Here is a 12,401-nt window from a genome sequence, read left to right on the forward strand (position 1 = left end):
CCCAAATCCAGTGGCTTTTCTCCCTGAGAGAAATCTCTCCACCAGTTTCTCAACCTCAATATAAAATATAAGAATGCAAAAATGTTTAACTACCCAGTGATAACACTCTTTGTGCAATTCTAAAAAGTTAAGGGTCATACACGGAGAATGCTTCCTGTAAACGGATTTGTAGGATTTGCCTTTACTGAAAATATGCCAGGTCATCTTGATGCAGAGCAGGTATGAGTGTGACTTCTTATTCGAGAGTATACTGCGTCATCATCCTGGGAAACAGGAGCTTGCATACGTTGCTTGTTTGGAAGCCTGTTTGCCAACATCTGTCAAAATTTTAAATGCACATAAAGTTGACATGGCTATTTCACTTCTAAGAATATTTATCCTATAGATGTAGTCAGACAAGTGTGCAAACATCCACGTAAAAGGATATTCTTTGAAGCATAATTTAATGTAGCAAAACATTGGGGGGGGGAACAAGTAAATGTCAATCAGTAAGGGGCTGGCTAACTCAATTATACTGCATTCATGGAGAGGAATATCAGGCAACTTGGAAAAGATTGGAATAGATCGAAGCTACATTACTGAGTTAAAACTCAAAGGAAGAGCAGTGTGTGAGCATGTACACTTCCAGTTCTGCATGTATGTGTTAGGAAGAGAGTACTTAAGTATATGCAAGAATTTTCAACAGATTCCTTACTGGAGAGAGATCTGTATCAGGTAAAGAGAGAGCCTAACTTGAGATTATTTGCCTACTTGTATTCTTTGAAATTTCTGACCCACTTAAGAGCACATTATATGTAACTTAAATATGTACTATATAGTGCTAGGTGATACATGATGAAATTAAAGTTCAGGTGTTCAAATGCAGCTTCTTTAAACTGAATATGCACGTTGTGTATGTTACCGGTAAAGATTGGTCACTGCAGTTTGTTCTTTGATCAGCTATAAAAGGGTTTGAGGGTTTATACTCCAAAATCTTTTCCCTATCCCCTAATGTATATAATACACATCACGATTCTGACCAAATTAATGTTTACTTTCTAGATGCTTTGTTTACATATTGGAACAAGGCTTCAACATCTGAACTTATGGATTTTTTTACAATATCTGAGTGAGTAGTTTTGTTCAGCTTATTGCCTCTTGATTTTTCCTGGCTAATTAAGAGGTGTGAACAATGCTATGTAGTTGAACCAGGAATGTAGTATATTCACATCCACCCTTTTTAAGCTCTTTCTGCTGGACCTGACCCCAGCACCTGCTCTCAGGAGCACATGACTCAGTGGGCAGTGACCAACCCTCAATTATTAGATATGTGGTTGTTATAGATGAGAGCTCTAACTGCTTATGTGTAAAAGCCATTTGAATAAAATGACACAGTTTATTAGCTGAATTGGGTGGATGCTACATTTCGAAGGGGAATCTAACTTAGCTCAAGTAGATGTAAAAACTGAGACAAAAATAGGTATAATTTTTAAATGTAAGTGAAATCTTAATTTTATCTTTATTACCTCATTTTATCTCTTCAATCTAAGTTTCTGATTTCCTTTAAGCTCTTTGCTTTAAAAAAAAAAAAAAAAACATGAATCCACAATCCCTTATCCAAAATTGCTGGGGCCAGGGGCACCTGGGTGGCTCAGTCAGTTAAGCGTCCAACTCTTGATCTTAGCTCAGGTCTTGATCTCAGGGTTATGAGTTCAAGCCCTGCGTTGGGCTCCACCCTGGGCATGGAGCCTACTTAAAAAAAAAAAAAAAATTGCTGGGGCCAGATGATTTTCCAAATCCAAAATTTTGGGGTCTTTAGAAAATTTACATATAGAGCATATTCTGTAACACCCCAGCAAGGTCTCAGACAGCACCCCACAATCAAACACATTATTGTTTCTGTAGGACTATGATTATTCACAACAATTGGGTAAATTATAACCGTAAATCGCTTTATATCTGTTAATTGGGGTCATGAATTTGATGCCAAATATATTTGCCTAAACGCAGGCGGAAACCTATGGTGTTCAGAGCTTTGTGCATTTTGGATTATGGTCTTGGTTCATAGTTGCATGATTGTTCTCTCTGCTAAGTTAAACGAGGGAGAGAGATGAGATTCAGCACCAGAAGAACTTACTGGACATTATTATAACTACTCTTACTAAATATATGATTTTTTTTTTTTTTTAAATCAGTACTGGGCGTCTGGGTGGCTCAGTCGGTTGAGCGACTGCCTTCGGCTCAGGTCAAGATCCTGGAGTCCCGGGATCGAGTCCCACATCGGGCTCCCTGCTCGGCGGGGGGTCTGCTTCTCCCTCTGCCCCTCCCCCCTTTCATGTGCTCTCTCTCTCTCTCATTCTCGTTCTCTCAAAATAAATAATAAATAAATCTTAAAAAAAAAAAATCAGTACTGTGGACATATGAAAACAAACCCCAAAACCAGATATATGATGTCTGTAAGGGACCAGTCCATTTAGAAAAGCCAAAAGAGGGAGCTCCTTGCCCAGATTGAATGAGGACAAATAAGCATCTGGGGACGGTGCACCCCCCCCGTGCTTCCCCCAGCGCCTGTGCCGAGGCAAACTGCATGAGTCAGCGTCTAAACCCGGAGTTGATGGACAATCCTGTTGGTCCCAGACCTCCCTGTGGCTTTAACTGCCCAGCACGGCACCAACAGCACAGCATGGTGCCTCCCCTGTAGGGTGGTGATTTTCTCTGGGTGAGAGAGACCTTCCTGAGAATTTCTGAACACCAGAAGTAAGAGGCTCATGGTAGGCGTAAGAGTTTATTGAATGTGTTGTTGCTGGTGGGTTTAAATAAAGCAATGTATTGGAAACCATTTTATTTTCACGTTTTCCTAATAACTTTTCATCCTGTCTGCAGAGTCTGCTTACACCAGTTCCAGTACATGGGGAAGCGATATATAGCCAGGTACTGTGGGGGTTTAGTTTGAATGTGTATCATTCTCTGTATGACTTGGATCTGAATGTGTGGAAATTGTCGTCTGTGATGATTGGCAGTTGGAATTCTCATAAACAGCCGTGATGTCTTTGGACTGCTACCGTCAAATCTGGTGGCATCTTTCGCTTGCATTCCCACACTCCTTCAGTCTCATTTTGCCTCATGCACATCTCTTGGAAGGATTTCCCTTTATGGCCCGTGTGCTTCCTTCCAAATGCTCCCCGTGTTCTGTTCCTTCCGTGTCCCCTTCCGCTTCGCCCAGCTCCCCCCGGTGTGTCTTCTCGCTCTTTTCTCCTCCTTCAGTGGTTTCGCTTCCCCTGTTTGACTTTCAGAGGTCACTTTTTTACCATTCCTTCTCCCAACTACAAAGACGTTAATTTCTCGCAGAACCATTTTTCCTTTTTTCTTCATACGAGAATGTTTTCAGTCCATCTCAGGTTTGTTCGGACTCCCGTAAAAACCTTCTCTGCAACGGAGCCTTTTCTCTTCTTAGTCCCGATAGGCTGTCCATACCCTGCTTTTGTCTGACCAGAGCTCCCAGTTGAGTTTCAGAAGTCCTCACGGCCCTGCCCCACACTATCCTCTGAGATCCATGCTGAGTTCGAGGGGAGCTGGAACCTCACTGTGAGGGGCACCCAAGCCTCTCCTTCTTGGAGGCATTTCCTTAGAGCACATCTTGTCCTTACCACGCCCCCCTCCTGCTCCGCAGCTGCTCAGTGCATCTGTATTTGTTTTTGTCCACGTTCTGTATCCTGTGATAAGGTATTTAGGGGGTTGGTCTAAGTATCCTGTTTTTCTGTTGTTATTGTTTATTTATAGGTAAACATATTTATATTTTAGGAAAAACTTTAAAATTTACTAGTGTTTGAGTTTTTTCTCTTATCTATAATTCTGTTTTACAGCAATGAAACAGGAAAGAGATTTTTAAGATTATTTGAGTGTGGAGATTTTACTTTTTATGTTAACATTGTTCTTTTCTTGGGATATTTGAGACATTTCCACAATTATGTTTCATGTTCAATAAAAGTTTGTGGGGTTTTTTTTAAAGAGCAAATTTAGAGAGTATATTTTACGCTTTCATCCTATTCGTATTTATTTTTAACTGAAATGCAGTGGCACTTAAAGTTCTCTCATTTTAACTGTCATTTTTTATCGTAACAGTAAATTATACATTTGCACTTTTGAGTACCAAATGCAAGTATATACAAGGTGACCTTATACAGTAACACCTCACACCCTGACTTCATTCCCTCTGACTCTGCCCCGTGAAGATGGGCACACAGTGTATTTGTAACCGGAAGGCACTGTGCCTGGCAAGCTTCACAGCCTTCTTGCAGTAACTGTCACCCACAGCACAAGATGGCATTTGGAGAGCGTTGTGCAAAATACAGTGACATGCCGCAGAGTTGAACATGGTGCGTGTGGGAAGCTGAAGATTTCTGCCCAACAAAATATTTTAGAAATGGGTTTTGTGTAACTGTGAACTTAATTTTTTTTAATGGCTATAAATTTAATTTTTTTAAAAAAATCTTCTGACTTTATAGGCACCCTGTATATATTTGCATGTAAAAGTGTTCTTCCTTGGGCTGTCCTAAAAATAGATGGGCATAGGAAGGCGGGAGTGGAAGGTGATGTTCCTTGTTATGTGCATTGTGGAAAGGTGTGCCCTGCTTTATAGAAAATTCCTGTGGTTTCTGCTCCATGTGACAAAGATCCTGAGCAGGAGTCTGAACGCTGTCGGTGTCTGCCCTCCGTGGCAGTCCAGTCTGATGAATACTGCGTCTTCTCGTTGTGTCCCTCTGAAATCACCCAGCAGCATGTTGCCGGATGATACTCCATGCATGCCCTGTTCTACTCCACACAATAACACAGTGAGGGAGACGGTTGGCTACGGGCCGGGGGACAGGTGTCATTCTAGCACGGGTCTCATTTTTCATCTGCTCTGGTGATGGTACACAGTAGGAAGTTAGCTGTTTGATTGCTAACCCAGATCACTTTTCTATTTTCTTTACTTGACTGCTGACAAGTTTAACAAAGTGTGTGGCTCTTCTCCTTCCTGCCTGGGTAAGAATAAAGGTGTTAAAACCGCCTCATATAATCCCTCTCATTGCATGTTTGTTCTGTTTCTTCCAATGCATTGTTTTCATTAAAAAAAAATTTTTTTTTTTTTTTTTTGCTCTTTAATAACATATATAACCCAAAAAGATTCGTGGTGTTTGGCAGTTGTCAGAACGCTAACCTTTAGCACCACGTCAGACTGATGCTCCAATTTTTAAATAGTAGCATCTCTAAAGTACATTCTAAAACTCAAAAGTTCCCTGCTTTGGCTTGTTTTTTGCTTCTTCGTCATCAGGTGCTTTGCTGTGAACCTGTTAGGAGCTGCCACCTGTGTGTGCGTCTCTGGCTCACCCGGCCCCAGGCAGGCCGCGCTGCTCCTGGTCGGCGTGCGGCCGGTCCCCTTGTGCTGTGTCCTGGCCTCACTAACCCTCCTCGTCTTGCTGCAGTGTAACAAGTCTAACTTTTGCTTCTACCCCATTTCACTCATGTTGCAGGAACCAGGAGGGGTTGGGACCCATAGTTCATGATCGAAAATCTCAGACATTGCCTGTTTCCCGTAACAGAACAGGAATGATGCATGCCAGATTGCAGCAGCTGGGCAGCCTGGATAACTCTCTCACTTTTAACCACAGTAAGTCCCATGACATACCATCGTAACAGCCAGCCATCTCATGTGACATGTCAGAGGGGAGAGCCCCAGGCCGCAGCACACCACATCACCAACTTGACTTTTCTTCCAGCTCAGAGCAAGTGGGATGAAGAGCTCATGGCGAAATTCCCTTCTTTGGAGGAGAGTGACACAATGTGGAACATGGTCAGCTACGGCACTAGACCTAAAGTGCTGGACCCTTTGTCCCAACCCCCTCCGTTCAGTATTTTTAACGTAAAGTTTGGTGGGTTTGACAGCCAAACATTCTCTGATATCTTTAATTTACTATTTGGATTTTCCCTGTGCAAGTCCTGAGGACATCTGGGACAGCTTCCTTTCGTTCTTCTGAGCCCATGCATGTAGTTGATCAAGTGTCCACATTCTGACATTCCAGCTTTGAATGTATGTTAATCCTTAAACTGCTGTGAAAACATAAAGCCCATGAATCAATTTGTGAGGGTGTGGAAAAGCCAATAACAAAGTGACTTTTTCTGTGTTTTCAGTGTGAGAAAAATATCAAGTGTGCTTGGAATTTCTGTAGACAATGGTAAGATTTAATCAGGTTGAAGTCTGCTTATGAGGCCGCTTCACTTGCAAACCGAGACCTTTTTGTTCATCTTGCCTTCCTAACTTTGGGGCTTTCTAACTTCACAGTAGAGGTTCTACCAAAAAGTGGGAGCCTATTTTTAATTTACCGTTTTCATATCCCTAGAGGAGACATGGCATCATATACTATTTCTAGAAACTTAAGTGTTTCGTCTCCTTAAAGGTTTCTCAGAGCAGAAAACCTAAAAGTTATCAACCATGCAGTATTTTAAAAAAACTGATGCCATCATTTATAATAAATACCATTTGTTAGTAATGTGTTCTCTGAATTGTTTCATCTTTTCTCCAAGCATAACATAGCTAGTTACTGTCTTATGTAGACAATTTTATTTGTTCTCATTCCGAGTAATGCTTTTAATGTATAATTATTAATATCTTCTCCATCATTTCTAATCATAAGAATGCCATTCACTGTGATCTTCCTATCTTTCTTTATATAGGCTGAGGGTAAAGACAATATTCCCAATGCTTTAAATTGATAATAGTTCAGAGTAAGAAGGCTGAGGCATCGAAATACAGCAGCTATCCACTCTTTCACCCCAACAAAGTTCAATGGAATGGATATAGACTCTCTTGGTAAAAATCTAAGCTGAATTTAGATCAGTGTTATATTTGCCTGCCACACACCGAATTGGTGGCGTTCAAGAGCTAGTGCTGAGTCCTACACTCTGCTGTAGGATGTACGTTCATGATGCATCTCAGGCTACAATACTTGACTTTTCCATATCTTGTCAGGGCTTTTTCTAGCTCTGCAGACAAGGGGTTGAAACAAACAAAACAAGTTTTGTTGTTTTTAGTTGTCATTTCCTATTTAGCAAACAGAAATTAAATTCTCACTGTTCTGCAGGACTCGCCACACTGCCTTTCATAGTTTATAACAGGCACTACCTCACTGTCAGCTGGAATAAATACTTAAACTTTAAAGCACCTGAAAAAAAAAAAACAACAATCAGCCGACCAAGTCCCCGACTCCAAAGATAATCATTTAGGAAACACAGAAAACAAACAAAAGTAAAACGAATGATCAACACATGAGTGTATAACCTTAATCCACTGAGATAGACCGCAGCTCCTCCCACTGCAAACAGATTTTGCGATGGTGGCTTGAATTGGACGAGAGAGACAGCTGGCTGTGTTTTGCAGCCAAGCACCATATTGCTAACATGGCTGATTCTCATTCTCTCTTCCTGCTACCCACAGAGAGCCCGTCCTTCGTGCCTCTCTCCTCTTTCATCCTGTGACTTTTGCTTCAGTCAGTTTTCAGTGACACCATCCTCAATCACTGTTTCTCCTTCTGCCTTCCCTATAAACAATGTGTAGCTGATTCTTTTGGCCTCCTCCTGTGTTCCTACAATTCCTGCTCATCCCGAATTGGTTCTGGTGTCTCACAGTCCTTGCATCTTCTCCTAGAACTCAGTCTCCATTTACATCTCTAAATCTGATGGGTATCTAGGTGGCTTCAGCCTTTCCCTCTTGTTAGCTTTTTGAGCTCCAAATTGTCAGTTCTCCCAGAAGCCACAGAAAAAGCAGTATATACTGTATGTATACATGTGTATGTGTGTGAGCATGTATACGTATATATACGTACATGATTTCTTTACACCTGTGCCTAGGTATTTTATGGGAAATTTGTAGCCATATATGTCTTTTTTCTAAAGTCCTCTTTAACAATGAATACAGTACCTTCCGTTGGGCCAACCAATATGATGTAAATCCAGTATGTGAGAAATTTGCAGGGTGCCAGAGTCTAAAATTTATTTTGGAATTTATTTTGAATTTATTTTAGAAAAGAATAAAAATAGGAAGAATGCCCCCTCCCCATATACACCACCTGCTTTTTTTTGTTTTGTCTTTTTCTCTGAGGAGAGGCTTTGTCAGGCCTCAGCTTGACCAGCTGGGGGCAGCAGAGGACCGCCAGAAATTTAATCCAGTGGAGGCCAAGTTTCATGCCCCCATTAGCAGATCCATGTAGGTCGTGGGAAAGGACACCATATGCACTTTACATGTAACCATGGCAGGGTCTTATCTTTACTCTTGGATTTTGAAAGGAAATAATGAAAATGATTAATCCCACTGTGGCCAAATAGTCTTCACTATTTCAGAAACACTCAGAGGATAGAGATTCATTATATTTGGGTCATTACCCAGGTACATGAAAAGTAAATGTTTACAACATTAAGACATCGACCTTTTTATTGTAAAGCTCATCCTGTTGTGTATCAACAGAAGCTAGTTGTGTCAAATGGCAAATTGAAAGTGATTGCTGCATGTAGATTATTTTACATAAACCATGCTGTGGGAAGGAAGCTAAGTCAGACATGTTTGCAAGTAAGTAAGTGATACGTGTGCAAAACATACAAAATAACAGTTTGCATTTACTTTGCTGTTATGTATTGCTCTAGGAATATATTCATTTGCATGATAGTTCATATTTCCCACTGGTATGATAGGGCGAAAAGCCAGACAAGAGGTAGAAACACTTGAAGAAAACCTGCATTTTGTATTATTCGGTGTAAGAGAGAGTTCAAGGTCATCGGATTAAGTTGCGGAGAATTTGATTTCAGGTCATTATGGAACAAGCATTTTCTAACTGAACTGCCCATTAGCTAGTGTGGGCACTTGGAGCTGGAGGGGTGAAAACAGAGACTGGATGAGGACCCGCTGGGGATATTGTCCAGGTCTCTTAAACATCACACGGGGAGGTAAGGGGTTAGATGAGATGGCTTATAAGACCACATCTAACTCTGCAATTCTTTGACATCTATGAACTGCAAGCAAGACAGGAGTATCAGTAATAATTAAATTCCCTTACTGTATATAATATTGAATCAACAGGAAGAATGCAGAGAACACATATATCCTTTGAAGTAATATTAATATTTTTTCAGAAGGTTTTTTTTTTTAAGATTTTATTTATTTGAGATAGAGTGAGAGACAGCAAGAGAGAGCACAAGCAAGAGGAGCTGCAGAGGAAGAGGGAGAGGGAGAAGCAGGCCCTCCACTGAGCAGGGAGCCCAACGTGGGGCTCCATCCCAGGACTCTGGGATCATGACCTGAACTGAAGGCAGATGCTTAACGGACTGAGCCACTCAGGTGCCCCTTTTTTCAGAAGGTTTTAAGCATGACAATGTATCTTTTAAAATAGGTAAAAAATCGACTTGGATGCTTTAAAAGTATATACTCAAGACAGTAAATGAAATGTTTGTTCATGAAGCCACTTTTTTTTTAATTCTGAGGCAGGTTTCCTTGATTTAGAAATAATATTTTTGCACATTTTCTAGCATTTCTAATATCAGGATATATCTTAGAGTTATAACAGACCTATCTCACATGTTTATCTTGCACATTACATCCAATATGGCAGCCAGTCATTGGTACTTCTTGCAATTGAGGGGGTTTCAGGACTGAGAAAGTCTGGCACAATGCCTTTTTAAAGTCAGGCATGTTTATATTTTTAATATCCTTAAAAAAGGACTTTAAATTACAATGTATGCTTAAACCAAGTGTTTTCACAGTTTGGAATGTATATCCCATACCAGGTACTATTTTCAGACTCAGCTAAACATTAGGTTGAGGTATTCTTCAGAGAAGAGAAAGCAGATGGTGTCACAATTTCCTCAGGTATAAACTCTGGGATTATAGACTCATTCCACAAATCATTTTGAGCATATTTGGTTTTTTGTGTGAATCAGAGGACAGACAGCAAATCACATAATTTTTGCCTTGGAATATTATTCCTTATTCTACTGTCTACCCTTCGCTCATTTGTGAGGAAAATATTCTTAGCAATAAAAGTGGGACGGAGAAGAACAAATAGGTAATGCAGGGGCTGATCTCTCTGATACTTTGCAAAAATATATGCAGTTAGTAAAAGCTGCAGACCATGAATTAATATATCTAGGGGACTCGGTCTTCCACGTTTAGGGACTTCTTTTAGCAAGAAGATTCCTTGTCATTCAGTAGTATTTACTTTTTTCTCATAAAATGTATTATTTTTCTGGATTCATATTATGTGGGTCAGAAGAAAAAATTGACAATAAAAACAAGAATTCTGGTTTCATAAAGGATAAAGGCACCTGTTGAAAAGAAAGTGCCTCCTGTAAGAATATGTATCTAACTTCGAGCCCAAATGTCCTCTGACATTTGGAAGAGGCAAGCGTTTGTGTCCCTCCCACCACATCACCTCTGATGGCGTGGCACTGGGGAGGGAGAGACGGTTTACAGATGTGGTCAGTGTTATTCAGTCAAGCTGTTCTAATAACAGGAGTTTATGAAACAGAGTAAGTTAATTAAGTCTAACATAGCACATGACATGGTGGGGGTGGAAATCTCATCCTTGGCCTCTGTGTTTAAAAGATTTGGGGATTTTTTTTTAATTTGGGGATTTTAGAATAAATCATTGATCAGAGTGATAACAAAATGAAAGTTGTGTCAATGTGAGCTGTGAATCCTAAGGATACTGAAGCATTCCATGATGTGTGTGCCAAAGATGGCACATCAAGGGAAGTTCTCCTCCTTTCTCTGATCAGCCTGGCTGAAGATAGTCAGTGCCCTGTGCCTCAAGGCACCACTATTCCATTGGGGAAATCAGTAGGGTTAACACAGCATTCCTTACTTGCCCCGGTGAGAATCCGCTTAATCAGCTTCTGACGTTGCTGACCGATATTTTAAGAAATTGTATTTTTTTCTTAAGACCCCTTTTTGGATGTACCAAGTTTGTTTCATTTTTCTGGGTTGGCCTGTAACATGGTGACCAATGACTAAAGCCTTTCCTCATGCACAACTTAGCTCCAGGCGTTGAGACAAGCAGTTTCCACGGAAGTATCCCTCCTCGATGAAGTGTCCATGCAGTCTCTACCACTTAGACAACCTCTCCATGCTGCCCGTTTTTTTTAGGGACTTTTTAATAACACTGGCTCAGGAATATTGCTGATTTTTTGAGATAGGAGTTTAAGGAAAAGCAAAATTATAACCAGTTGTGGCTTAAAAGGATCATTTCTTTTATTCTTAGATGATTCAGACACAGACAGATTTCTATATGAATCTGACTGTTACCCTTAAGGAGATTAAATATACAATGTCAAGACTCATAGGTGGTGTAAGTGCTGAGAGAAATTTTGTCATTGTCATGTTTCCATATGTGTATACATAATTACATAAAAACTTCATTTAGCGTGGCCATTGATTCTGTGTTTTAAAAACAACATATCGCCAAATTCCAGTCCTGAATGGGTCCAGACCTTCAGCCGAAAGTAAATACTGTGGAAATTCTTCAGTGTGTAGGCAATTGCATCTATAATGATCACACCTGCATACACTTAGCCAAGAGGTTACCTAGAAAAAGAAAACTTCAGTTCTTTGCCAAGAAAAATATTAAAATGATCACCAAAACAAGTTCCTTATATGATTTCACCCAGACTATAAAACTTCAGCAGCCCTCAAAGGGTCTTTTTGACCAGTAATTTTGGTTGGCCTAATAAAAGGTGGTGTATCCCCCCCCTCCCCCAGTTTGTGATCACTTTAGCCATAATTAACAATCTGTTTTCCTCTTTCACCGTCTCTGAATCTTACCAAACAAACCATGTCGAATGAGGTGATGCCCTAGCTTACAAAGGCAGTGCAATGAAATTAGTACCAAAGTACATCCATCTTTCTTTCTCCGGGAGACTTCTTACCAAAAAAGCAAACATAAAGAGAACTACATGGCACCAGGGTGTTACGGAGCCCCTCTAAAGGTACATCGACTCTGTTGCAGTGTGAAAATCATGCAGTCCACAACCACAAAGCTTCAGAACCACCCTTCTAAAAGCAGAGCAACACTGGATGAAAGCACATGATAGTATTTTTAGCCTATTTTGAGACCAACTTGGCAGCTTGGAAAATCTCTTTTGTAGTCTTTTAAAAATCACTCTAAACTCTGACGTTTATCAAAGTAGGAATAACGTCATGCTAGTTACTTTATTTTGTCCTGATAATAGGTACTGTGATACAGTGACCTGGATAAGGAATTTGGAGTGTAGTTTCTGGGTTTTGTTTCCCATTACTGGCCTCAAGAAAATTCTGTAGGTTTTCTCTACTTCACTTTCCTGATCTTTATAGAAAATGTCCTCCTCTCTGGAGTATAAAGAAAATTACCTACATAGTAAGT

The 12,401-nt window shown here is 40.4% G+C and overlaps 1 protein-coding gene across 28 annotated transcripts in view; it reads left to right on the top strand.

The window, feature by feature from the left end:
* DOCK9 (dedicator of cytokinesis 9) overlaps positions 1-12,401 on the top strand; it is a 283,449-nt gene that overhangs the window by 226,035 nt on the left and 45,013 nt on the right. For 17 of the 28 annotated variants that reach the window (XM_027590615.1, XM_027590627.1, XM_027590636.1 and 14 more), the window contains exons 36-38: positions 1,042-1,108; positions 2,863-2,910; positions 5,493-5,629. In XM_027590615.1, the coding sequence (XP_027446416.1) occupies positions 1,042-1,108; positions 2,863-2,910; positions 5,493-5,629 (252 nt within the window). Of the gene's footprint in view, positions 1-1,041; positions 1,109-2,862; positions 2,911-5,492; positions 5,630-6,150; positions 6,195-12,401 lie in introns of all 28 variants that reach the window. The other 11 variants (XM_027590630.1, XM_027590639.1, XM_027590618.2 and 8 more) reach the window with 2 other exon arrangements.

This window comes from Zalophus californianus, chromosome 3 (assembly GCF_009762305.2).
Source record: "Zalophus californianus isolate mZalCal1 chromosome 3, mZalCal1.pri.v2, whole genome shotgun sequence".
In the NCBI taxonomy this organism is placed as follows: Eukaryota; Metazoa; Chordata; class Mammalia; order Carnivora; family Otariidae; genus Zalophus; species Zalophus californianus.